This window comes from Pithys albifrons, chromosome 7 (genome assembly GCF_047495875.1).
Source record: "Pithys albifrons albifrons isolate INPA30051 chromosome 7, PitAlb_v1, whole genome shotgun sequence".
Classification (NCBI taxonomy): Eukaryota; Metazoa; Chordata; class Aves; order Passeriformes; family Thamnophilidae; genus Pithys; species Pithys albifrons.
This window is the reverse complement of record NC_092464.1, coordinates 19,782,165-19,810,047: the sequence shown is the minus strand read 5'-3', so window position 1 is coordinate 19,810,047 and position 27,883 is coordinate 19,782,165. Positions and strand designations below refer to the sequence as shown.

Below are 27,883 nucleotides of genomic sequence, written 5' to 3'. Positions count from 1 at the left end.
CATCTTCCAGCTGCAGCTGTTTCATGCCATCTTTTAAAATATTTTTTTTGCAACACATTTCAATCTAGAGGTTCTGGTAATAGATTCTCTTTAATATCACTTCAGATCACATTGCTGCTAGTGTAGGAAAGAGCAGGGGCCAGTGAGCCCAATCTTCAGGGCGTTTGCGTTGCCTTCAGAGCTGGGTCCTGATGCCGATGTGCAGGAGGGTCCCACATTTAAGAATACCCCAACCAATGTGACTGTAAACAATCCTGTTGCAGTGAGGGCTGTCGTGGTAACTCCAGGCCCTGCTGCCTCCTCTGGCTGCTCAGCTTATTGCCTTTGCTCTCCTCCCCCATGCCATTGCACGGGTCGCTCTGGGGCAGAATGGAGGACATGCAGTAATATCTGCTGACCCCACCAGCATCTCCAGAGGACTTCTAGCAGTCATTTGACCAACTTGTCATAGGGGATTTGTCACACTGAAAGCTACATAGACATCCACTTTCTCTTTTATCAACATTTTCCTGTTTCTTTCTCTGTTTTGAAAGGAAGCATGGGGTGGGAGAGGGTGAATTAAATAGACCAAGCCCATGGATGAGTCACAGTGAGAGAACACACACAGTACTTATCCTTCTTTGAACAGGCTGAAGATATGAATGCAGTTTAAAGAGGGAAATATATACCTAAGAGAAAAGATTCTGAATAAAATGAGGAAGAAAAATACTTCATGTGATTCCTCAACCATCTGAAGGGGGAAGGTCTTAGCAATGCTATAATATGGTGGAAGAGCAAACAAGTGAGAGCAGAATTCATAATTGTTAATGGACACTTACTACAAATTTCATCATTAACTGAGAGCTTTACTTTAATAAGGGCTTAAAAAGATGGTTACTTATTTACCACTTTCATTAAAGTCTTAAGTTTGTTTATTTTTTTTTAGAGATTTCTAGGGAGGTGGGGTGGTAATTTAAACGAAATGTGTGGAGGTTGCTCTCTAATGGTTGCATAAGAAAGAGCAGACTGCAGACTTTTAACACAACAACATACCTGAAAAATCCAACTAGAATTAAATTAGGCCTGGATAAACAAAGTTCTCATCAGCCTTGCACAAAACCTATAAAAGTCAGAATTGCAGCTGGACAGAGCAGTGTCTTTTGAAGCTTAGCAACAACATTCCTAAATCAAATCTGTAGTTCAAAGCTGTTCACACAGGGAGTGTTCAGTTTCAGAAGTGGATGACATCACCCACTGTTCAGATTTACAAAGAAACTACAAAAATTGAATCATTCAACCACTGGGATCCCAGGATGAAGAAGACACATTTGCAGCTAAAGTATTTCCTCATGACCATATGAAAACATCTTAAAAAAAGGAAAAGTTTGTCAGAATATATATATATTGAAGGAAATGTAACATAAAAAAGAGCAAACTTGAAATATTCATTACTTAAAGCACTAGAAGAGTTTAAAGCAAAGCAAGAATATTAATATCCTAGGCTCTTTGTGTTGTTACTGAAAATCTTAGAGAAGGTGCATTTTGAAAAAGATCCTACCTCTAACAAATTTATCCCGGAAACAATAAGAACCAGATCCAGCAACAAATACAAATATCCAAAATTATTCCTCCTAAAACCAGTTACTGAGCACCATAAGGGGAACACTTTGTATCAGCAGATCTTTGAAAAAGCTAATAAAATGCTTTAGAAGGCATAAAGAGTACATAAACAAGAGCTTGTTTTAATTAAAAAAAAAAAGAAAAAACTGTCCAAATTATACAATGTACACTCAGCAAATTGACAGGCTTCATGTTTTCACAAGAGCTAACACAGTTTCTGTTTTAAATTTGTTTTAAAATCAACAGAAAAAGGTTGCCACGTGCTGTGGGTAAATATACAAGTTCTGGGAGCTATTATTTTTGCTGCTGTTGTTGTCAAAGCTTTGTTAAATAAAAAAAGGGAAAAAATAAGAGAGAGAGGAAAAAAACACTGATTTTGTAGAGCCTTGAGTGCCAGTCAAATATTAACACTATTTTCTTCGCTTTGTTTGCTTTCCTGCTTGCCTTGATTGCTTTCTCCCTTAGTTACACCCACACTGCCTGACCTCTTCTTGCTCCTGTACTCTATACTCCCTAAATTACCTACCCATATGCACCACATTAAAACATGTTATCATCTTCTCTTCCCATTACATCCATCAGAATTGTCAACTTTGCAAATTTACTGTGAGGGTCAAATAACTAATATTTCTCTACATGTCGCAGCTTATAGATTCAAGTTATTAAGTGAGATTATCAACTTTAGCACAAAAAGTTTATAATTCTCTCATTTGTTGAAAAATGGATGTAAACCTTGAACCAGAAAATCTGGAGACAATAAAGGGATCAGTAACATTACTATTTTTTAATTCACATAATTGTTACAAGCCTTTTTCATGATCCTTGCATGAAGAGGACTGACATGACTGAACCATATTTAGATCTCTTCCTCTCCTCCAGCACAGGTGCATTCGTCATCCTGCCCCACCACTCTGCTCTTTGGACACAGGGGTCATCTTCATTTTTCTGTGCTCTTGATTTATGATTAGTGTGTCTAAGTGTTATAATGATTCAAATAATACATAAAAACATTAGACAACTCATGGCCACTGCCTTCCCTTTCAGAGGAGATGGAAAGTTGCTGGGTGCACCTCCCTGCTGCTGAGAGCTGCCCGATATTTACACCCTACCTGTGGCCACAGGCAGATGGCTGGCAGTGGAGTGTCAGGCTGAAGCACTGTCTTTCTTTCGAAAAGTGTATTCCCTGTCACACACACTGCAGCCGGACACAACAATATAGACTGAGGAGAAGACAAGACAAGGAATGATCCCAAAACCTGGATCCAGGGCTAGTGGCTACAGAGTCCAGACCACCAAGATTAAGTGATTAAGTAACAATCTTCTTTACAATAAATCTGAAGCAAGACGAATTTTGTCAACTGCTTCTCCCTTCCTACCACACCTTCTGCACCATTTGGACTCTTTAAAGAAGTTAAAATTGCACAGTAAATGCTGCCTCCTGCAGAACAATCTCAGCTACAACTGCTGCCATCACAGTCCCTGGCAGTTAAGAGACTCTATTATAAAGTGTATGCAGATGCAGCTTACATTGTCCAAGAGAAAAAGTAAATCTAATAATTATGAGATAGAAGTGCGTTGATGAAGCTTCCATGCAGCTGGCTCAGCATCAGCCTGCAAGACCCCATGATCCAGATGGTATTTTTTGCTTGTTGTGATTGTTGGCCAGAATCTAATGGGTACCAGGCTTAGGAAGATGAAGAGGGTTATTGGAAATGGATCCTGTTTGGTCCCATTTGTGTTGTGACAGCAGGCAGCTGCAAGCCCACTAGGTTCTGAAATAGGCTGCAAGGAAAGGAGTGTTTAGGCAGTAGAGTGGAAATAAAGGACATTACACACTAAATTTAAATATGAACCCTTTTAAAACCCACTAAAGGTGTTTGCTAAATGACAGACAACTCCATTTCCTGTAATACCCAGGTCTAAGTAGCACCACACTGACTCTTTCTAGAAAGCACTAGTTGACCTCCTAGCCTGCACAATGCTAAATACCTAATAATCTCTTAGTAGACTTGCCCATCAGCAAAGGAATGAGCTCATGATCCATTACAAAATGCAAGACAGAAAACTATTTGGAAAAGACAAACTCATTTTGATTCTGAACACATCATCAACAAAACAATAAATTATTATAAAAAATAATTATTTCCTTGTTTTTCTCTTTGTGTAGTTTTTGATGGTCCAGTATGAAACAGGAAATCATGCAGCAGGTATCCCAGGATACCAGCAAAAGGAGTGCAATCTCCTGCAGACATGGCACTGTTTTGCAGAGAGCTTGTTCTCTACCACACTTTATTCACACTTTATGATAGTTCTAGACGTTTAGCATCTAGCCAAATCACAAGTATTTGTTAGACATCACTGATGCTGAGACTGTTCTAGTATATCCACTGTTTACATGTGGGGTTTTTTTCTAGCTCTGGGAAGGCTAACAAAGCCTTCACCAATCAAAGCGTGTTACCCTCCCCATATAGGAGGGCAGAATTTGTTTCTCGATTTGCAAAAGCTCCAAGGGTAGCTGGACAGGATTACTAGAGAGGATTATGCGATGTACTGCTAAAGAACTACCTCAGGAAAAAAAATGGAAAAAAAGAAAATACAAAAATAATCAGGAGTCAAAACTCTGTTCTTACAATGCCAGGTTGATCTGTAGTAGAGTCTTATGTGTAGATCTTAAATAGAGTACAAAACTACTAAGAGGAAGAAGGCATAGTTCTGTTTCAGCTTTCCTTTTAGTTAAGGACTAAAGTAATTTGCCCTTTTTTTCTGGGTTTTTTTTTTTGGGGGGGGGGGGGATTGGTGGGGGTTTTTTTGTTTGTTTTGGGGGTTTTTTTGAGGTTAATATATAACAGTAGTACATTAAAGGTTCAGTTTCAGGGGGAGGGAAGGTGGGTAGTTTACATGTCAGACCAAATTCAGATCCCATTACTCACATTAGCAAGCAGTTACACAAAAGACCTCAGTTACTGCAGCGGGATTAATCACAGGGCAAGGTTCCACTCAAACTGGATGAGTAGTAAAATTTGCCTCTAAATTACACACAGTTAGTACTTCAGAAATCCTAGATAAACTATATAAATATATACCATCTCCACAAGAGATTAGTTGTAACAGTCAAACTTCATTGTATTTTTGCATAAAAATGTGTATTTGGTTTCCTAAGAATCCTAAATTTACCAGTCTTTGCAATACTATGAAAAATTTGAGAACATAATCTTCACACAATTAGAGATAATCATCTAAAAATCTAAATATTTCTTTGCATTACTAGGAATGAGATATCTGAATGAAGTCATTGTAAAATGATGGAGAATCTTACTTGGCTTAAAAGTTTTGAAACTCCTTTGGCATGTTCAAAATCTGGTCTTCCAAGTACAGCAGGCTCCTTATTCAGCTCTCCCCTTCCTTTCTTGTACTCAGCCTTAAAAAAAAAAAAAAGATATTAATCACTCATAAATTGTTTGGTTTTGTTTTATCAAGAACAATGTAAGCATTAAAGCTACTTGGAAGAGTGTCACTTAATGATCTACATTGACACTACTGTTCTGATCAGCTCTGTATAAAACCCTTCTCAGGATTCAGCTCCTTCACAACATAAAATTTGCCTATTGTAAAACACAACGCACAGCATTCAAAAAGATTCAGCTTTAACCAAATGCACAGCTTAAGCCTGAGAAATATTGTCCTCCTGATCAAGGCAGAATGAATTACAGTGGCTCAGCATTTTTTATGACAAGGTCTAAAGTTAACACAAGATTATTTGTAGCAGCTGAAAGTAGTCTTGAAATAAAACTAGGCTGAGGGGCAGCTTTTTTTTAAATGTAAGGTCAAATTCCACTCTCAGTTTTACCACTGTGATCTTGCTGGATGTCAGTGAGATCACACTGGTGTAGCAGAGCAGAATTAGTCCCACAAAGTTGATGTTACGTGATCCATCCAGCAGAACTGCCTTCCATGCAAATTGCTGCAATTTGTTCCCACAATGCATTAGAAAAGAGCACGGATGAATCAACAATAGGTGCTTTGCGATACCACAAACTAAATTACCCATTGCCTAAAATAGGCTTCTTGAATTACTCAGGCACTGTGAATCAGCAAGGACACAGCATATCAACAGACTGGGAGAAATAAAAGTCCCAAAGCCACTCTAACACTAAGAGAGCTTGAACAGGAATTGGTAAATCTGCATGTTGAGCACACTTAATAGAAAAAAATCCTGGCTGTTAAATGTGAATCGCAGAGCTTTTAAAACTGTCTCTCCATATGTACTTAGTCAGTCCCACATTTAATTATTATCAGTTATTTAAAATCCTGACTCAGGGCATTTAATATATATATAGTTTGACTTGTTTACAATAAAATATTAAACTGCATCATACACTGCTGCTTCTCAAACTGCTCCTTCACCCATCCATTAGCCAAGGTCACAGTGGGAGGGCAAAGAGCTCAGGGAGGAGAGCCTCCATGCAAAAAGCCGCGTCTTTGCACAGCTCTCAGAAGGACAGCAAGGAATTACATTTTCCTGTGGCTGCTGGCTGAGATGGGGAAAGGAAGCTGAGTCCTGGAACACAAGCTTCTCCTGTACAAGGCTGAAAAAAGGCTTGCTATGTCTTCTGAAGTGCAGTATAGCATGCAAGCATATTGTTTATTTTGAGAATGGTTATCACAAATAAAGCTGAAACAAAATCAACTTTAGCAGTTTTGATGTTGCTTTAAATCAATTATCAATAATTGCAAAGATCATGTTGTCAACATCAAACCGGTAACTTTAAAATATCAGGCAAGACTGGGGGTTTTGTTGTTGGTTTTTGGGTTTTTTAATCAAACCTCCCTATCAGATTTGGGGTTGCAGGTTTTCTGCTCATGACATTTGAGAATTTCAGCAGCATCCTAAAAAAATCTAAAAAAATTGGAATTAAAAAATTACACATCTAAAAACATAGAAATAGAGCAAAAGGGGAACATACGTCACTTATTATCTTTGTTATCTCAGTTGCCATCCTTATGTCTGGCCTGTTCAGCACTTCAGTGTACCTATGAGTATCTTGCACATCCTTCTTATAGGATACCTGTCAAAAAAACCCGAGTTTTGTTTAAAATCAACAAAAATATTTGTAGTTTATAAATAAGCTTTGAATGACCTATCAACTCAGCCATAAATTCAATAGAACTTTGCCTAATTTATTCCAAGACAGTTCTGCTTGACAGGGATTATATAGTAAGACCCACACACAGGTTACCAGGGTAAGGAAGAAATTCAGAAGCATTAAATACAATATGAAAATGAAAAATTGTTTTGCTTACAAGTATAGTACAAAATGAAAGCACTGCAAGGACCAAAATACTAGCTTTTGTCATTAAATTTCAGAGGACTTTTAAGAGTACAGGTTTTTTTCCTACATTGTACCCTTTAAAATATAAACTAACCCCCACCTCACTCTGACACTGAGCACTGCAGATTGCAGCCCAGCAGACTGCAGCTACTCTGAACAGAAACTGTAATTCTTCCACAATGAACGTCTTTTTCAGTATTAGAAAATCATGTAGCTGGTATGTAATTCAATGATACAACTTTACCTCAGCATTCCCACAATGCCACTTATCTGCTCCTTTACACAATTATGGGAACAAGAAGGCTGAGTGTTCCAGCATGTTGAGTACAAGACTGAATCTTTCTGTTTGTGCAAAAGCCACTGTTATAATGAATGGGCTGAGAAAACTTTGGCCAGAAGGCTAAACCACAGGTAGGAGAGTCCAAACATTCTCCATTTAGCAAAGCAATCACAGGAAAGGCATAGACCTCAGGGATATCACAGAGCTCCACAAATTATCCTTCTTTCCCCTCTTCAGGGTTTGTGAACTTTGCTGTAGCACATGTACCAATCTATGCCAATTTCCAAAGGGCTGTCTTAATTTAATTATTCCCAATGATTAAGAAAATCATCCCTCGTATTCAAAAGTGCCTGACTAATTGAAGTTTCAGGCGAAAGTTAGAGAACATAAAGTTTCCAGGAAACAGAAAATATCAAAATAATTCCTGCTTTACTGGAAAATCTTTCAGATCTTTTCAGATCTGTTGCTTCACAAAGTTAATTGCCCTCTCAAGATAGTATTTCACCAGCAAGAAAGTTCTCAGCTTGAAGCTTGTCTTCATAACCTCTGATTCCATTTCCAATCTAAAGTTTCACTCTGGGTACAATGCAACAAACTCTTAAACTATAAAATAAAAAAATCTTACTTTTTGGCAAATATTTCACATGCAACAGGGAAGTAATTTTGTGTCCATATGGCTTCAGCTAAGTAGACAAGCTAAACAGGCTTCACTGTTGGCTGCCTGCCCACAAATAGATCTTATAATTTTTAATCTGCCATGAGTGACACACAAGTGTAATCACTGATAAAATAAACAAACAAATAAGCTGGATGAATACAGCCCAAAGTATCACATACCTAGAAAACAGAAGTTGATTCTCACAGCTGGTTTAAGTCACTGGAAGCTTTATTTTGGTTATGTTTAGATATTTTTTAGAAATTAGGTGTGGAGAGAAGCATTTGCAACTCAGGACTTTACATGAATTTAGTTAATTATATGCTGTTCACCCTAATGACCACATGAGGTGAGGTGAAAATCACATAGGCAGCAGAAACAGGTTTCTGAATAGCACCCTATCATCCATGTAAATTGCAAATTAAAGGCCAGCATATGTGCTCAAAATAGAAATCAGGAATACAGTGAATTTAACATCAGAGAATCAAGAACAGTGGTGATAAAGTTGAGGAAATGTGGTCACTTATTGCTCCCAAATGACATGATCATATAGTATATGAAATAATGGATTGTGGTTAATTTCAGGAAAAAAGGCTGGGGGGGGGGGGCTGAGAGGGGGAGGGGGTGGAATAAGACAGTGACAGTCCTTTATATTTCACCATTTCCAATTATATTAGATGCAAGGCCAATTGCTATACTTTTCCCTGAGTGAATTATTATTCTTCCTGCACCTAAACCAGTATACCTATTACTTATGTCGGAGGGAAAGTCATCTAGCATTTTACAAATGTCTGCAATATATATTTGCTCCATTCTGCAGCTTGTCATACTCCGGTGAGAATAAAAATGTTATGCAGCAGAACAGTAGTTTGTCAGAGGTAGGCCAAAGAAAGAAAAAATATGTTTCCCATTTCCTGAATAACCTCAATCCCTGGATGCTGACCCCTTCCCATTGGGACACTGTGCTGGCCTCTATTACACAGCTGCTATTCTGTTCCAACCAGTGATTTTTTTTTATTTTTTTTTTATTAATAGTGCTATGTTAGAACAGTAAAACCAGAGCTATTCTGAGAGAGCAGGAGAACAGATGTAGACATGGCAAAGCAACCAGCTTGGTGTGTGCACTCATGGGCATCAAGAAGATGGAAAATGAAGACTTCAAGAGGGGAGAAGCAACAAAAGAAAGGAAACAGAAGCTCCGAGGTAAGAGGCCATCTTTTCTCCTGAGTTAGTTTAGCCCCTTATCAAGAGGTTCATAACTTGACTGGAAATTTCCAGGCACTATGTGATGCCCTTCTTCAATCATCACTTCAAGGGGTTGCTCAGGGTGCACCGAAAAACACAGCCAAAGGCTCAAGAATTGACCCTCTTCATGAGAAATACAGGTTTATGAAAAGTCTGCTCTAACTGACCCCTTTGCACAGGAAAAAGTAACCAAGATACCAACAACTTTAGAGGAGAAGTGAAATGGAAACTTACAGCCGTGGGAAATGCAAGTGAGAAAGAAGTAGGAACTAAAAGAGAAAAAAACCCTACAATCTTGAGTTTTAAAATTGAAAGCAGTAAATTACAAATACCAACTGAACTTAAAGTGGGTTTCTGCCTCAATGTGAAGTTACAATAAGAAGTAGTTACATAGTTGAATATTTTTAAGAAATTATAATCTGAATAAAATACATTTCTCGTCTTTAGTCCCAAAAGTTATTATATACTCTGATTTGCAACTAGTTTTTTGCAAACCAAGGAAAATTTTCAGGGCCTGCTCATAATTAGTAGTCTGATTTTAATTGGGCCAAACCTCCAGCTCTTATAAAAAGGCAAAAGGTTCACTTAGGATAAACATATATGATCTATTTATTCCAGCTGAGGGTCTTGAATGATGATGCCACTACAATGCCATAAAGTAAACTGATTTCTAACAGGGCTGCAAAATATCTCAGGCTGTCAATTAATAAACGCAAACTTCTACATGGTGAGCCAGGCAAACTTCAGTTTACGAGATTCAGACCTTTCCTGCACTCTTTTATCTTCTCACCTTTTCTAACACCAAATCTATTCCAAGATATAGGTAATAAATTATTAAAATATGCACAAGCAGCTACGAACACATTTTGTCCTCTTAAGATGAAGACACAGAAGTCAACTAGAAGCTGGGCACATCTATCTGCATGAGAATTTGTCTCTTACTGTTTGCCTCTGCTTACTATTTTCTAAGAGCTGTAAGTCCACTAACTAATGGCCTGTCAGCTGTATCTCTGCACCCTTTTCTCTCATCTGCACTTTGATCAACACTAAGAAAATGACTAGCTGGTGGACAATTACATTGGCAACAGCTTTTCTGATTCCCACTCAAAGGATGTTGAAAACTGTTTTCCGGCTCATGCAAAAGAGACAAACATATTTCTGGCCCATCACAGATTGATGCATTCATTCTTTTCAGTAATGGGCTTGAAAATTGATTGGTCCCAATTACATCAAGAGCAAACATCATCTTCAGCACCAGTTGGAAGTGGTCCACGGGGACCCACTGCTGACAACCACTGTCAGCAGAAAGTTAGTTAGTGAAAGGTGATTTTTCTAATGCAGATGCTGAATAGAGAGCCAGGAGAAGCTTGACTTTAACATGGTCTGCATTAAAATAAACATCAACATTTGGATGTGTTACTGATGGCGTTTAAGTGCATCAAGTTTAAGATCTGCTGATTTGGTCGTATCAGAAGGAATATATGTTTTTTGTGGGCAGATTGTGGCTGCACAATATCCTAAACATGTTAAAAAACCTCATTCCCTAAAGAGAATAGACTTATTAAATATTCAAATTTCATAATGCCCAGTGATGGACCAGAGCATGGAATGGACAGAAAAGTGAACCACAGCTTCGTGTACTTTCATCAAATGCTATGTGCAGCTTCCACATAGGCACAAGGTGGCAAGTAGTTTCTTTGCTTTAGAAACTTAGTTGTCATGTCATTTCACTGTTCAGTTATATTTTTCCATCCACATGATCCTCAGCTACACATAAGGCAAAACATTATTTTGTGATCTGATGTTTTTTTAAGGGCCACCACCTAGTTTTGCTCCCAAGTTTGGAAACTTCCAGATTAGCTAAATTACATCAGTCAAGCACAGACATAAAGTAGGCTGATGGACCCTATTTCACTGTTCTGCAAATGACTTTGTGTGCCAAAGTCACATCATTAACATTCACTTCACCACACACACACAATTTATAGAGAAAAGTACTCTCATTTGCAAAAACATGCTTTCGTCCAAGTATTATGTAGTATTTAACTTCTTTTTCAAGTACATTTCCTATCATTAAAAAAGTCACTTCTGTTCATTTGAGAGCAATTTTATTCACTCAAAGTATGAAAAAGAGAAAAATTATTTTCTTACACATGATCACATTATTCAGGGTATTTTACAGTATTTCCCTTTTACACAGCTGCTGCCCACACCTATAGGGCATATAATGATATTCAAAGTTGTGTGAAGACCTATAGCTCATGACAGTTTCAAAATGTCAGCACAAATGTTTTGTAAGCTGAATACAGTTTTAATTTTTAAAGGAAATTAAAGGTTTCACAGAGTTGAATATAAATGTCAGCCTTATTTTAAGGCTGAGTAAATAGTCTTAAATACATCCTAATCCTTTTAGATGCAAACCCTCCATGTAAAGGTTGAATTGAATTGGAAGAGCATCGTAGGTAAACACGCGTTCTGCTGCCACAGGTAAACAGTACTGAGTGGTGGATAAAAGAGTTTTGTCCCTCTAGTCCCTCAATAGTTTCCCTTTTTTTCCCTGTACTTTCAAAGCTGCAGTTACACAGATAGCTTCAAACAGTCTGGAAAGACAAATGCTTCCTATTTACTCCATGCTTTAAGTCAAAGATGAAAACTCACACAGTTCTTAATTAAACCTGTACTTACAAAACAACAAATCCACAGCTGTTCACCACAAAGACCAAATATTACCCACAGGAGCTGTGTAACTTTGCCGAACAGTAACTGGATTTATGTAACTTTCTTCTTTATGTGTGATAAAGATGTATGTCCATTGCCCCACAGCTATTCATGAGCAACCAGAAAGAATTTGCTCTTAAACAGATAAAACTATCTGGTTAGAGTTTTATGTTGGATATGAATGGTTTATTTGATTTTTTTTTTAATTTTGCTCAGGTTCAAAATAATTTTCTTCATATTTTTTCATTATTTTGAATATGGTATTAAAAGTTCTCATTTATCAAAATATCATTCCCTCCTATCTTTGCCTTCATTTTTTTTTATTTCCTTGCTTTAAGAGTGAAAGAAAATGAAACAACTGAATTTCACTTATCCTCACATCTGTGCTCTGCTCTTCTCAATTCTGTTAGCAGGTGATCTACAGCTGTAGGAGGGGAATAGATTTTGCACTAGCACACTAATCCTCAGACCATGATGAATTCGATACAGAAACTCGTCTCATATTCCTCCTGGTCCCAGCACTTTCTCTGAGAGGGATTCCCATCTCTCTTTCCAACTTTATTTTCTTCCCTTATAGTCCACCATCATTCCTACTGTTAGGTAAAATAACCCTCTTTCTTATGGGGAGAGACATTCATGTTCCCAGCTCCTATGCTCTGTCAGTGTGACATCCTGATGCCTCCACCAGCAGAGATGGACGGAGTTTGACAGGAAGAGGGAATTCTGTAATCAAGGCAGGTTGCAAATTACTGCTGGGAGTTCCAATGCAGGTATTTCCCAGCAGAAGGAAAAGTTATTCTTCAAACATAATGCTTCCCTGAAGTTTTCCAGCAGCCTTTTAATCAGCAGCCAGCTGTCAAGATTCTGCACACACAGACATAGATCTAACATTGACATTTAGTTTTCAGCCTACAAAACCTAAGAGTGTTTGTTACACTGTCAGTAGGCAAGAGAGGGTAAATTTAAGATAATTCAAAATGAACACCCAAGCTTCATTTTCAGCATTGTTAGCAGGAAAAAAATATCCCATTTATCTAGGAAAAAAAGAATTGTAAAATGCCATGTCTACATGACTTGACATGGTTACCCAACAAGAATGGAAATGGATCATAACTTTAAAGGTATTTATACATCAGCTGTTCTTAATAGCTTTATGTACCCTTCAAAATGACCTCACTATTTTAACCATTCTTCTCCTAAAATTTACTTTTCTCATGTCAGCTTTTACAAAACCTAAAACTAACATAAGTTTTTCTTCAAAGTTGTCTTTGTATCATTCAAGACACTAATGTGAGTTGCATTTCTGCCCCAAGCAGTGGTGCACTGAGCTAGTATAAGCTAGCTTAACCATGAAAGCAAACCTGACTTGATTCTAATTGTTATGGGTTTGGCCAGATGGGCCTAAATTTAGTTTTTAAAAGTTCAGATTAGGCCTGGGAATTGTCAGCTGACTTGAGCTGGGCTGAGCTAGCTAACACCTGACTTCTTCTGGCCAATAATATTGTATTCCATACCATATTGCATCATCTCAAAAGGGGTAAGAGCTGGTGTGTGGGTGTGGCTTAGGCAGTTGCTTCACAGCTGTGGTGCCAGCAAGACACTCTGCTGTCCCAGGAGGGATGGGGAGGCCCAAGCCCAGAGCACCGGCTTAACATCATGTTATCTGAGGGAAGTAAAATGTTTGTTCTTAGCTTTTCTCTCTGCTTAAGTCTGCTCTGAAGAACCAACTTCTCTAGAATGATTTGTAGTTAAAATGGTAGAATTTGTGTTTACTAGGAAGTGGGAAGTTATTTCTTGTTATACATAACTTGTGTAAGTGTGTGTTATATTGTAGTATCCTCTTAATTTTCTCTTTTCTGTATAAATACACGTAGTTAGTTTCAGCATAAACCTGGCTTTGGAAGTTTTTTTTCCCCTCTCCCTCTTCTTTTCCCCTTAGCTGGTTGGGGGGAGGAGGAACCCTTTTCACTCTGTCTTGGACAGTTGGCGTTTTGCCAGCTCAACCCAGGACACTAATATAAAATATAAATACTATTATTAGGCTTTTATATTGTCAAAACCTACAAAACTTAAAGAGGATAACAAGCAGCTGGAAAAAAATCAACCAACTTTCAAAATATTGCTAAGCACTCCTAATTATTTGTAAGTTATCAAAATAAAACTACAAGAAAAAAATACTTTGGTCAAATGGTATAAACCAGTGCCAGGCATCAAACTGAACTCTATCATAAATTATTCTATCAAATTCTTTGAAACTCTCTTGATAAGTATTCATGAGATAGGAACAAAGTTATTCATGTGCAAAAAAGTGTGCAAGAGCAGAGCAGAAACAGCCCACTTCTCTCCTCTATACAGTACCCCTGAAAAACTATCCAAGTATTGACAATGTAAGACGCTGAAACAACACTTCCATTGATGTAAATGAAGAGATTTATATATTTTCAAAGTACAAGTAGCTACAAGTGAATTCAGTAAACCTGTTTGCAATTTTATTTCAAAGTGATAGCACTTAGTTACTACTGATAAATAGGAACAACTACTTTTCACTGCAATTCAGAATAAAAGTCACAAACTGTTAATGCATAGCATATTTTATATACACATCATGTCCCAAATTACTTCAGAGCAAATAATCTAAAAAAAACCACCAACTAATGAAATAAGAAAATATTTCATGCCAAATTAATTTCACTTAGCTATAGCAGATGTATCTACCCAAAGCACGGACTCCTTTCAGATGGGAGAGTACTTACATCACTCTGGTGTTTACTGACTTCCATGGCATGCTTAACCTCTGGAGGCTCCTTCATTCGTGCATAATCTGAAGTTCCTTTCTCAGCATCATGTTTTTGTTTATAGAGAACCTGAAAGGAGCAACATTACACTTTTGCAACCTGAGCAGAGCAGGTATAATAACATGAGCTCGGTTAAACCCAGTGCCATAATGTGCTTGCACTTGGGAAGATACATAATAAATAATTAAGCTCCTTAATGGAACCAGAACCTTGAAATGAGAGTACGTTCCACCCAAAACAGAGACATATAAGGCCCAGTCAGCAGAGAGATTTCTCCACATCTGTTATTACAACAGAGTATGAGAAGACAGGGCGAAGAAAAAGTAATATACAGAAACAGAAAATTAAGCCTAACAAGATGAAAAGACAGACCAGGGAAAAGGATAAGCAAGAGCTTTTTTTTTTTTTTTGCTCAAAACACACTATTTTAAAAAGAATTATACATTTGTCATAAACAAATAGTTTTACAGTAAGTTCTCATAGCCCAAACTTCTATTTCTTCCACTGCTAGGAAACTAATAGCACAATATGCATTTCAACTAGCCCCCTGGTTCACAAAGGGAAATACTATTTACATTCAATTATCACCATGGTAAAGAAAAATGGAATTGAATTGTCAGTATATAAACATATTTATTTTTATAACAGAAATGGAGCTTAATGTTGGGCATTCATCCAGCTTTCACTGTAATGTGTTATACTTGCATATACACACAGTCACATACTAGAACTGCCTGAAAAGCTGATATTGCATTTATCCTTGTCAGAAGCTTTTACTGTTATATTAAGGAATTTCACCAGGTTTGAATGCCTAAAATCAGCAAGCACCAAGAAAATTCATCTTCTAATAACACTCATGAGCAAGCACTAAAATAATCCCCAAGAAAACAGTAAATACTGAATAAGATTGAAAGCTGATCAGAAGAAGGATTGAAATCAAAACCCTTGATAGCAATAAAAGAATATTATGAAAGTTTTGTGAGAATTCTCAACTACAGTAATTCGGACTCTTTTAGGACAGGACACTAGAACTGTGAGAAAATGTTGTATCTGTTTCTGCTTAAAGCAGCACAATTTCATCCGAGTCACCGAGTAGGGTGCCCAAGGCAGTGTTAGTATCTGCCCTGACTATCTCAGATTACAAAATGATATGAAGACCGAGAGATTAAGACAAAAAGGAGGGGTAGGTGGTATTTTGGCACTGTTACTATGTGAATGAAAGTATCAACTCAGGACACTTAAAATGTGCCACCTCCTTATACAGTGTTGTGTATAACATCATCAGACCTCTGGGGAAACAAACACAACTTAAATTGAAACAAAAAAGAGTCCATAACTTGCCTACACTGGTTACATGTTGCAAATAGAGAAGTACATAATCTTTGAGAAGACTGAAGCAACACTTAGAAATAATTCCCTGTAGAGGTGTAATTACTATACAAACATATGCCAGAAAACCTTGTTTGCAATTTCTCCTTGCTTACACTGTCACTTTTAAGATGTTCTTCACCTAACACCATTCTGAAAAGCAGACCTGTACAGTTATTTCCAAAACCTACTAATTTACAGATATTTCATTACATTACCACTTTGTTGGTTCAGCATCTGTACTATTCTCATGACAAATGGGTTACATAACCAAGACATCAAAACACAACAGCACATCAACTCCCATCATGAGAAAATTCACAGAAATTACAATTAAGTATCCAATACCTTGGGCAAAGATGACCATTTCTTTAGCTTAATGCAGCAATATCTCACTTGCTATTTGGCATCTGTATTCTTCCTATCTTCTCACATTATTCTTGTTAACACACTGAAGTAATCTTGAAGAGAGTTCAATGGCTGTCTAGTTTAGTTTCAGACAGTTTAGTGCAGAACTATTCCCAGATTTGTAAATCAATTCCAAGGAAGCATGAAAGAATAATTATTACTATTTCATCAATATTCTTAGAACCATTATTTTACAGGTTAATATGCATATATTTATTTCTCTCTCATGTTAATTTTCAAGTTTTAGCTAAACTGAACTTTCTTTCTCAAATCTGCATATGAAACTACTCTACAGAGAGATCAAGCATTACAGGTCACTGACATAACCTCTACCCTGCAGTGGCACCATTTATTAAGCTGAGAAATACAAGGCAATTATTTAAGTAGGTATGACTTCACACTGAACTAATTTGTAAGTAGTCATTTTTTATTTTTCTTATCTCTCTTGTACACCACTCTGTCAATAGGAAGCTGCATTAAGGAAGGCTTTGTGCTCTTTTAACCTAGCTCTGACCCTCTGTTTTGCCATACTTTAAACACTATTACATTTTTATTCTTATATTACACAACTGGTTACTAGGGAAGGTCTGGATCAAAACTATCTCAAGTCAGTGAGCTGAGCTCTGAACTTAAAATCCACAAAGTAGGATTTTGTAGGAGGGAATGTTCAAGAACACAGAAAACGTCATTTTAATCTCTACAGAGAGAATTAGATTATCCAGTGTATCCATGTAAAACAAACACAGAGAAGTCCAGGAGACTGCCACCATAACACAGAGGCAATCTCAAACATGACATTTCATATCATAAAAATAAAATTAAAGAATTACATAAAACAGTCTGATAATGTGTAAAATGATTGCATATGATGCAGTAAATCATAAAATTGCCATTGGAGTACAAAAACCCCTGAAACTTTCTCTGGAAGTTGAAAATATTGCTTAAGATTCACTTGGCTCATCATCTTTAAAACCAAACAGAAAATAGTGTTAAGCATTGACATTTAGTTACTCTTTGAAATATTGCCCTGTGCAAAGGAGAAAATTAAACTGCCTTCAGTTTGCTTTAGATTATACCTTTATGATAAGAGGGAAAACAGTGCAATCACTTCTTATGGCAGAAATAAAGTGATGAAAACCATGATGAAATGCTTACTTTTTTCCCAACATTGTTTCCCCCTTCAAGCAATTTTAAATAACTTTATCATTGTGTGTGACACCTTATTAAAATATTGTTCTACGTAAGGAAGTATTCGGTATACTGATCTTCAGACAAGAAAAAGACTTGGTACAGAGCTAGCAGTGACCAGAAGTTTTCCTTCAGAAATATTTTCCACAGGAAAATTACAATCTTTCAAAAAAACATCCACTTCCTCTCAGGAAAATCAAAATGAAGGTTCCCTGCCTGACTGTTCTCATCAAATTTATTTTCCCATTGCAGAGAACAGGGAAATTGGTGACAGCTTTGTAGCCTGGCAATGAGAGTGAAGTTATTCAGTGGGGACAGGGACTTTTGCTCTCTCTAGCTTGCCCTGGGGACAACTATGACAAAAGTGAGAGAAGGAGGCAAATCTGGTTGCTCATCCTCAAGAAATTTATTTAGAAGGCAACAGTCAAATTTTCTGTGTAGAGGAAAAAAAAAATTGAAAAAAGCCACCCAAATATGTGGGGCTATGAAACTTCTTTTTCATTCTCCTGAAACATTTTTCCCATAACGAGTGTAATGATTTTTTGGTCACAAATTTTAATAGATGTCCTTCTCTATGGCTAATTATTTCCATCTTCATGATAGCTTTACATAAAACACAAAAGAGCAAATGTGGGTTTCATGCAAAAGCCAGCAGAGATGGTCTTGTTTTAGGCTTTCCTGTGTATCTTGAAGAGGGAATTGAGCAGGTATCAATACAGTCAATATGGGGAAATATCTCCAAGGGAAGAGAATCACATTTTACAGGGTGCTGAACTCTCCGTTATGGCAAGATCCATATGTCAGTGCTGACATTGCATGGCTGGAACCCTACAGAATGAGGTCCTGGCTCTGCTGAAGTCAGTGACAATTGCTATATGAGTTAAAGCATGCAAATGTGCTCCATGATGCTGTGGCAGTCTGCTCTAGAGAGAACAGTGGGGGGCAGCTGTAGGTGAGGAATAATGAAACACATGAAAGTTCCCCTAGCCGCCTCCAAGTTCCTAAATGATGAGTATTATTTGAAACAGTGTATCAAATCACTAAATTGGGCCAGTTCTGGGCAGGCTGAAGACAATGCTGCTGGTCAGCAGCAGTACAGCAGCATCATTTCAGGAGCTAACACCAAATCATGGGAGACCATTTGCCAAAGACACACCTGTGCAAGGAGATCTTCCAGAAGAGGCATGCCAGCCTGTGCCAGCAGCAGGGAGAGTCAGTGGCTCTCTTTCTTTCCACACCATCCTCCCCTAGTCCCGATGCACCTGCTTGGCAGATGAAGTTACGCATCCTGCCAAGAACATGGCACCACGGAGTGAGAAAACTACCTGATCTGGCTACAAAAGCATTCAAGCCCAGCATTTCATTAGAGAAGCATGAAAAGGGAGTCAAAGGTGTAGATTTGTTCTAATGGGGGTTAGAGAGGAGGATATGTACTTGTATTTTCTGCCTCTCAAGAAATCAGCACCTATTTTAAAATCATCTTACTATAATTGAGAAACAGACTGCAGTTCTGTGCTTGCAGCAGCCTTTTTGCACGAGGGCTGGCACAATGGCAAGATGGTGCTGTTCTCTCCTTCCTATGGCATCTCTGGAGTCTCCTCCTGAAGTGACGACTGGTAAATTTACAATCCCAGCTAAACAGATGCAGCAGAAATTCCCTCTGCCACATCCTGACCCAGCTGGAATGTGAAATCCTTGTATTAGCTACTTAGGTACTGCAGTGATAGGCACAATATGGATTAGATTTGAATACTGTGGAGAACATTTTCACTAGAAAATCCCCTGAGATCTCTCTCAAAGTAGCATTAAATTCAGGTCCACTGCAAGGGTAACCACAAGTTCAAAAAATGTGTCAGCATATCTTTAAGTTTTATGGTAGATTATGATATATAATGCATCTATTCCTAAGGGATGGTATGAATTTTATGGGGAAAATTTCTGCTTAAATGTAACTCATCCTATATGCATATTTGTTTCTCTATGACTGTTGGATGATCAAAGAAAACCTTCAAAAACTGTAAAAGTATCAGTCTTTACCTTAGAAGGGTTTTTTTGAAATATCAGTGTTTTCAATTTTAGTCTCAGTTATCTTTTCTGCCACATCACCAATGTTAATTAACTCCATTTGTGTAAACTAATGTAGAATACAATAATTTGGAATGAATCCGGGAGTAAATCTGTGGCAAAATAGTTAACTAATGTTTTATAAATCAACCTAATGGTTTTTAAATGTTATACAAGTTTAATTCCCAATTTATTTCTACTGTAATTCCTCTAATCACTCACTTTTCAGTGAGATGTTGCATTAAGGTAATTTCAGCTACTGTGCTGCTTTAACTTGAGTGTATATATGTCCCATTTCAAACTATGAAAACTAAACTATATGTCATTATATTTGTTTAATATAGCTTTGATTAACACACTGTTTTATATCAAAACATTTTTCTACAAGCTGTCCTGAGATTTCAGTCCTTTCTTTTGTTATTTTCCTTTGTCTGAAAAAATATCACTGCATTAGAAGAATGCATATTGAAATACAATCAATAATATTGATTTAGGAGCATGTTCACACACTCGCTGTATTAAACTGTATGTAGTTAATATCTTTAAGAGAGAAAAAAGTAAAAACAAGAAAAATGTGGAATTGCTTGGTGGACAGAAAGCAATGACCATCTATCAGCTGTAATTCTCATCAGTAACAGTGAAAATCTGTAACTTCATTCATATTACACATACTTAACATTCGCAATTCCACTGAGATCAATGGAAGTGAAGGGTCACCTGCCTACATTTAGGGTACTATATTTTTAAACTGCCCTGAAGGCAACTGAACTGGAATTTACTATTTTACTGGTTATTTACATATGTTCCACTATATTCAATATACTTGATTTCATATTTTTAATTCTACAGAATTTGTTGTATTAGTATATAGACCATCAGAAATACATTTACTCCTACCAGTAAGTGCCTTTAGAAGTCATTTAAGTTTTTTTTACCTTTCAGCATCAAACGCATTATAGAGCTAATACAACACCCAACTGGAAATAGTTATGTAATACTAATCTATTCTATAAGCACAGTGCAATGTCACCGAATACAGTAATTCCTGATTGCATTCATGGATTTCTAATGGATTAATGAATCCATTAGCAACTTTTAAATGTGCATTTAATAAACATTACCATTTCAAAAGATTGCCAACATTTTCAAAGTGAATAGTTCTTGAAGTTAAGAAGTTTATGGTGATAAACTCGCCCAAATAAATCAAAGCTGGCAGTCAAGTGTTCGTTCAAATATTTTGTTAAAATTGGACATATTGTGACACACAGAGTTAATCTAAAAATCATTCTTGAGATTCTAAAATTGTACCTTGCTCTGAAGGTGCATTAATTCTTTTGCAAATACACTGTCAATTGTGGCTGGCATCTGCTGATAAAGAGAGTTGGAAAGGTCTTTCTTAGCAGCTCCTTTGTACTTCACCTAGAGGGCAGGAAAAGGTGACATATAATGAAAAAATTAAGGTACAGTAAACATACTACCTAATTTTTTTTCTCATAAGTAAAACGGCATAGACCACAGAACTGAAAAAATTTAATGCTGTCATTAACTTCCAAGCAAAAACATATTTAAACAATATTTTAGATGGGTGTGTTTAGTTCATGAAACAATGGAAAATATCTCCTGATTAAATTCAATCACTTAAGGGGGGAGTATAAAATAAGGTAAGCCAGGCAGCTTTTCTACACTTTTTCAAATGGTTTTCAAAACCAAAACTTACCTTTGTTTTTGTCTCTTCCCAAATGTTGCGAAATGGGAGCAATGAGAAGCTAACAACACACTTGAGTTATTAATAAACAGGAATTAAATATAACTGGAAAGGACAGGCACATTGAAAATAGCATGACCACCATCATTTCTGCTTTGTCTTTTCATATTATAGTCTCATTTTTAAATTACTTTTTATTTATCTTGTATTTCCTCGAGTGTTCAGCACTAGCAATTCCTCACAAAAGGGTTTCATGAGAAAGATCAGATAATAGTTCAAAATCTGCAAAAATTCTGGTTGGTATCTAAGTTTTTTGAATTCATGAAACTAATGTTAAGTACTGCTGAAAGTAATCATAAATACCAACATGTTTTAAATTATACTGTCTAATGTCATTAATTTGTTGTGCAATACACAGTTCTTTATTAGAGACTCATTCCCCATATACATATATATACACATACATTAGATAGATAGATAGATAGATAGATAGATAGATAGATAGATAGATAGATAGATAGATACATACATACATACATACATACATACATACATACATACATACATACATCAATAATTTGCTGTAATGTTTGCTGCTCTTTCCCAAACTGGAGAGCTCTATCTCACTTGCTGTGGACATGCTGTTAATAATTTCAGTGTCCAAGATTTGCAAAAACAGGTTATGGGACACTAGAGGTCAGTAATTTACAAGATAAACTATCCATCACACCACTGGCTTCAGGTAATGCTGCAATAAGCAGATAGAGTGCTCAACAGTGGTAACATAAAATATATGGGGTTTAAAAATTTAAAAATCTCTTTATATCTCTAAAACTTTAATTAATAATTAGCAACTTTTCTTTTGAATCAGACAGATGGATTAGATAGATACTCTCTGTATGCTGTATTTTTGTAGACTACAATGGTCTATCTCTTATGAAGTGCAATTAAATCAGATTTACTTCCCTAGGAGTATGACACTCTCAGAAAACAGGAAGTTAAATACAACAAAAATATTCATTAGATGCACTTATACTGAATGTAGCCACACAGCATCCTGTTGTATATTAGAAAGACAAATACAGAACGTATCTAAATTACGTAACTTCGGACAGAGATACTGGGATGTTCTTTACCATATTCATAAAGGTGAAACAAAAATTGGGGTAACAAAAATGTAAGTCTTCCGAGGGCCACAATAACAGAAAAATCACCCAGAATCAATGATTCCTAAACAAAGCAACTCTGTAAGGTAAAACTCCTGCTGCTGTTCCCACCTGTGGAAAATAACCAGAGTTGCAATCCGATGACAGCTTGTACCTGCCAGTAAATGCTGCTCTGGCATTTCAGAAGCTGTTCTTCTTTCTTTGCTGCTACAGCTCAGGGGAACAGTGGCAGCGGGGGGAGGGAGGGGGGGTTGTGGTTGTCTGTGCATCTCTGTGTACATGAGGAGAGCTAAAAACTCTGACATGGGTACGCACAGATATGCATGCAAGTGCTCAGGGAACCCACAGAGGGCATTGACCTGATGTCTGCCCCAGGCCCCTTGCTTAAGGAGAACAAGGATAACACGGAAATAGTTTCCTTGTCTCCTGTTTGACATCAGGCTGTGAATTCTCCAAAGCAGGGAAACTGCACAGGTGTAATTTGCAAACTCATCACTGCAAAGTAACAAAAAAATTCATTTCCTATTCCTCAGTTTATCCACCCACAAAATGGGATAGCTAGGACTGGCTCAGAACCATTTAAAAAGTATCTTTGAATCCCAAAATAAAAGTGTCCCATATTTCCAAATTGTTATTGCTCACATTTACAGTATACATTAATTAGAGCCTTTTAAGTCAATTTAGCTATAAACAGCATTATTACTGGAAATAAACCATCCTTCTCCCACTAAAAGTCACCATATTCAATTGAAAGAATTTTTAGGAAGGATAAAAAGCCAAGGAAATTCTTCAGTCTTTTAGATCTTACCTCAGAAATAAAAGCACCCAGACTTTTCACATGTTTTAGCTGTGGGGTGTCAGGTACAAATATGCACTTGCCTTTAGATTTTTTAAACTCTTCTTTATAGTGTATCTAAAAAGATGAGAAAAAGAAATCTAATTTTTCTTAAAAACACACACGTACAGACAAAGATAAACAAGGGTTATTTTTACTTATATTTTCTAAATTATTATTCCTATTTTTTTTCCATGGGTACTATGCTAGATGGCTTGCAAATACCTCTGGCTGGATCAAATTAAACCATAAAGGGAAACACCCAGTTCTCACACACAGTACCAGGGCTATGTAAAAGTCACAGAACGCTTTAATAATAAAGATGAAAAAGATGGGATTTTTTCTCTACATCTACAGCACATTTTCACCACTGTTGTAGATGTTTTAATACCTCTAAAGAAAGAAGAATCAAGTAATTGATCTCCTGGATGCTTGATCTCAAAGATAAAATTGTTAAACTAACTTCTAACACAGACCTAGCAAGCACAGAATCTGTATAACATTATCAAATGACCTTTTCTGAATCCAGGAGTTACATGAATAAATTCAGAAAACCACTGCCAAACCATTGCCTACAAATTACTCTACAGACATTCAAGTAACAACAGAATTTAAACAAATTTTAAATTGAACCATTTTTGAAACAAAACACCATGACATATTTGAAAAAAAAAAAAAAGAAACACGAGTCTCTTTTTTTTTTTTTAACAACCAACCTTTTACTTACCATAGGCAAACAGTATGGGCAGGTATCACATGACTGTTGATGAAGTCACAGTTACTATTTGTATTAGTGAGACTGAAAGAAGGATGAAATCTATGGACATGATTAATGCGTAGGAACCTTTATTATATGTGAACTGCATGAAGAAAGATGATTAAGTAGGATGAGATTGAGTAAATAAGTTTGAAAGAGACACTTTACGTGGACAGCCTTAAATATTTTTAGTGCCATTTCCTTCTTTGTACATAGAATAGTTTAGATCAATGCAAATTGAATTATTTAGTATAAGCTTTCATGGTTATTATCTACTACCATTTCTGTAGTTTCATTTTCACATTCTGCATAACAGCAGCTTGCATTTATGCACTCTAGACTTGCTGACAAGCACTGACAAAAGCAATATGATCTGCATCCGAGCATTACAGAAAAACACAGTCTTCATTTCCTCTCTCTCTGAATCCTTAATGGATATCACAAGTTCTAGTCTACACTTCTCTACGGGGACCTGGAAAATTCACAAGGATGGCAGCTTACACACAATCACTTCCTGTACTTTCTGATACAAACTTTTTGTACGCTGCAAAATGGATTAGTTAATGCCAAATTCATCTCAAACTCATGACTACTTAATACATAGGAAACAACTTTGGTTAATATTGATCTTATTCACATTTGGACTTAGGAAAGAATCTACATCTCATTACCAAAACATACTGTCTGCCTTAGGGGACTACAGTCTATTCTAAATAAAAACTGCTTGGTGAACAATGGGTATAACATTATTGTGTCATGATTTTACCCAAGGACCACAAAGCCAATGGTGTGTGACACCATTCTCCAAGATAATCACAGAGCACTACACAAAAAACTGCAGTTTTATGATAAACAGGACCAGACACTTGCTGTTCAACCTGCACACATGCATGGGAAATCTACAGAGCTGACTCTCTACTGGTTAGGTTTGATGGCATTCTCAACAGAAACTCCTGTAAAGCTGTGACTCTGGCAGAGCAGTCAAAGAGTCTTACAGCTCACAACTTAAGATAGATTACTGACAGGTATTGAAAGCTGATTTATTGTAAATGATGCAAGCAAGACGCTCAAAAGGTTGGCTGCAACTGAGCAACCAATGGCTGGAAGGACTAGGCAGAGAGGCTAACATTCCTCTTCAAGGTTTGGAGTTAAAAATTCAAATGTCAAAAATACTGAATATTACATTTTGCCTGCAAGTGACTTGTCCTTCATCACAAAATACACTGTTTAGTTCAAGCAGATCTGGTAAGTCTTGTGGGGGAAAAAAAAAAAAGAATAGGCAAAATTTGCTAATGATGGCCTGGAACCACTGCTCTTACAATATACTTTTGAAGTCCAATAGCTCACCAGATGACCAATTTTTAATAGCTCTCTCCTTATCCTTTTCGTCTCCCTGACTCATCATAAAACTAGCTCTGACCTGCAGCACAGCTATACAGTAAAAGTGGATTAAAATTCCTAGACAACCACCAAAACAGTAAGCTTCAAGCTACATTTTTTTCCTTAATGGATGTTATATGGAAAGATCAACTTTATAAAACTAGGGCATCCAGACTTTAAGCTGAAGCCTCCCAGTTTGCCAAGAAAATTCATCTTGTCCATGGCTTGTTCCATCAGCCATTTTTGGGAAGGAGACACAGAGGGAGACTGTGGGCTAAAGAAAAGGCTCCAATTGCAAGAGCTTAATCCAAGCAGCCACCATTCCTTTGGTATTCAGGGACACGTATTAATCCAACTGTAATATGAATATGCTCAAAAAATTGTTCTTAATAATCTTAACATCAACAGTATAACCATGTCAACAGTCATCATGACAAGATCCATTGTAGAAATCTCATGTCTCAAATACCCATGTAAGTTTAGAAAAATGACAAAGCTGCTTATCTAGAACAAAAGAAAACTTTTTTTCCACTAAGGACCACTTTCCAACTCTACACTAATTAATTTATAATCTCTCATAAGACTTAGAACTGTGTCAGACCACAGAACCATCTAATACAAAATCCTCTCCCTGTGGTCACAGAAACCTAGAGAAAAGCATGAGAAAATGGCAAGCACACAGTACCATACTCCACAATATTTCAGTTTTCTCCAGCAATTTCGATCTCCAAGTCCTTCTGAGTTACAGGCTGTGAGTAGTAACAGTGAGTCCAGGGGAACAGCTGCACTCAGAATTAGGTGATCAGAACCCTGTTGGTATGAGTGGAAAGGCACACTGTTCCTGCACTTGACTGTAGGTCTTTTCAGCCTTTCCCCTGTAACAGAGACCTGCTCCAGCAAAATCAGACTCTGTGCAAGGACAGCTAAATGGCAAGGAGTTCTACTTTTGCTATAGAGGAAAAGAAGCACTGATACCACACATTACCAAAATTGAGCAGAATCTTCAGAGGCAGTGTCTGCCATTCTATCGAAAAGGATTATGACAGTTTCTTCAAATATCATGTATAATAATTCTTGTCTCTGCTTATAACAGTATTGACAACATCACACCACATAATCAAAACGAATATGAAAATAAGCTGCAAGCAAATGGACAAGCTCAGTTTCAATATGGAAGAGAAAAGACCTGGAAAGGAAGGTAATTTGCATAAATCAAACATACATGACAGTTTTGAAAACATCTGTGGAATAAAATTGCATAATGGAGGAAGATTAAATGAAATGCCTGTCAAGAGAAGCAATCCAGGGGGTATCAGAGCCACAGAACAAACATCTGCCAAACTCACATGAAACTGGGGACTTCCTCAAGAACTGGAGCACATATACATTTCACAACTTCCCCTGCATACAGCTCAAGGCTGACAGCCATGCATGCACTCAGGGCTGCCATCCTTACACTTTTTAAAAACCATATTGCCAAATTAAAGTCAGCCTGTAAAGAATGCAGGGCAAGCATAAGGCAACTCCAGTATCTCAGGCATGTGCACTCTGGCATGCATCGTGATGGAGGAGCTCTGCTGACAGCTCCACCACCAGAAAAAGGCAAACACCCAGTCTCGTGGGCAGCAAGGACACAGGCTGCTCTTCCAAGGTCATCTTAGGGCCAAACTGCAAATGCCATAAAACTACTGTACATATAAAATGTACAGATGTACAGGACAGATAAACCTTCACAAATGATAGCTTGAGAAAAGTTTCATGGTAAATAGGATAGGAAATATATAAAATGTTCTGAATGTCAGTGAGTCAAAAATCAAAGATAAGAATGCAAACTCCTTACAGTTTACTGGTCTCTACAATGAAGTGAGCAGGGTGAAGAATTTAACCCCCAACACAAAGGACTTCACTGGTCATAAGAAATTTCATTATAGCAAAAATTCTAGGAAATAAAATTACTACTCTACACATATGCATATTCCATTCAAGTAAATGAAGAAACCCCTACTGATTTCATCAGATGTTGAATAAGGCCCCAAAGCTGGACGCTATTTTTAAACAGAGATTAAATTGGTCTGGATCATTAAATGTTGTTCTTGCTTAGAAAGCATTAATGACACTTTGCCATTATGCTTGACATATCTCAAGGAAAATCTCACCCATTTGCAGGCTAAACATATCACAAGTTTACAGCAAAAGCTCACATCCCTGAACCATTATAAGCTTCAGAAATCTGGCTTGACTTATTCACTTTAGTTCTCAATCCCCTGCAGAAAATCCGAGAAAATACAGCCACCCCATTTATCAGTTAATTAGCAGCCACAGCCAACATTACTCCTAATGGGTACACAATACAGTAATAATTCCTTTTCAATTAAAGAAGATATTTCTTC

General features: G+C 37.0%; 1 protein-coding gene across 4 annotated transcripts in view; it reads right to left on the bottom strand.

Moving 5' to 3' along the window:
• The window catches only part of NEBL (nebulette), a 257,377-nt gene that overhangs the window by 63,471 nt on the left and 166,023 nt on the right, over positions 1-27,883 (bottom strand). Inside the window, exons 3-7 of one of the 4 annotated variants that reach the window (XM_071560198.1) lie at positions 23,330-23,434; positions 20,959-21,069; positions 14,581-14,691; positions 6,564-6,665; positions 4,916-5,017 (exon numbers count right to left, since the gene is read on the bottom strand). The exons of the other annotated variants lie outside the window; for them this stretch is intronic. Of the exons in view, the coding sequence (XP_071416299.1) occupies positions 4,916-5,017; positions 6,564-6,665; positions 14,581-14,691; positions 20,959-21,069; positions 23,330-23,434 (531 nt within the window). The remainder of the gene's footprint in view (positions 1-4,915; positions 5,018-6,563; positions 6,666-14,580; positions 14,692-20,958; positions 21,070-23,329; positions 23,435-27,883) is intronic. 4 annotated transcript variants of the gene reach the window in all.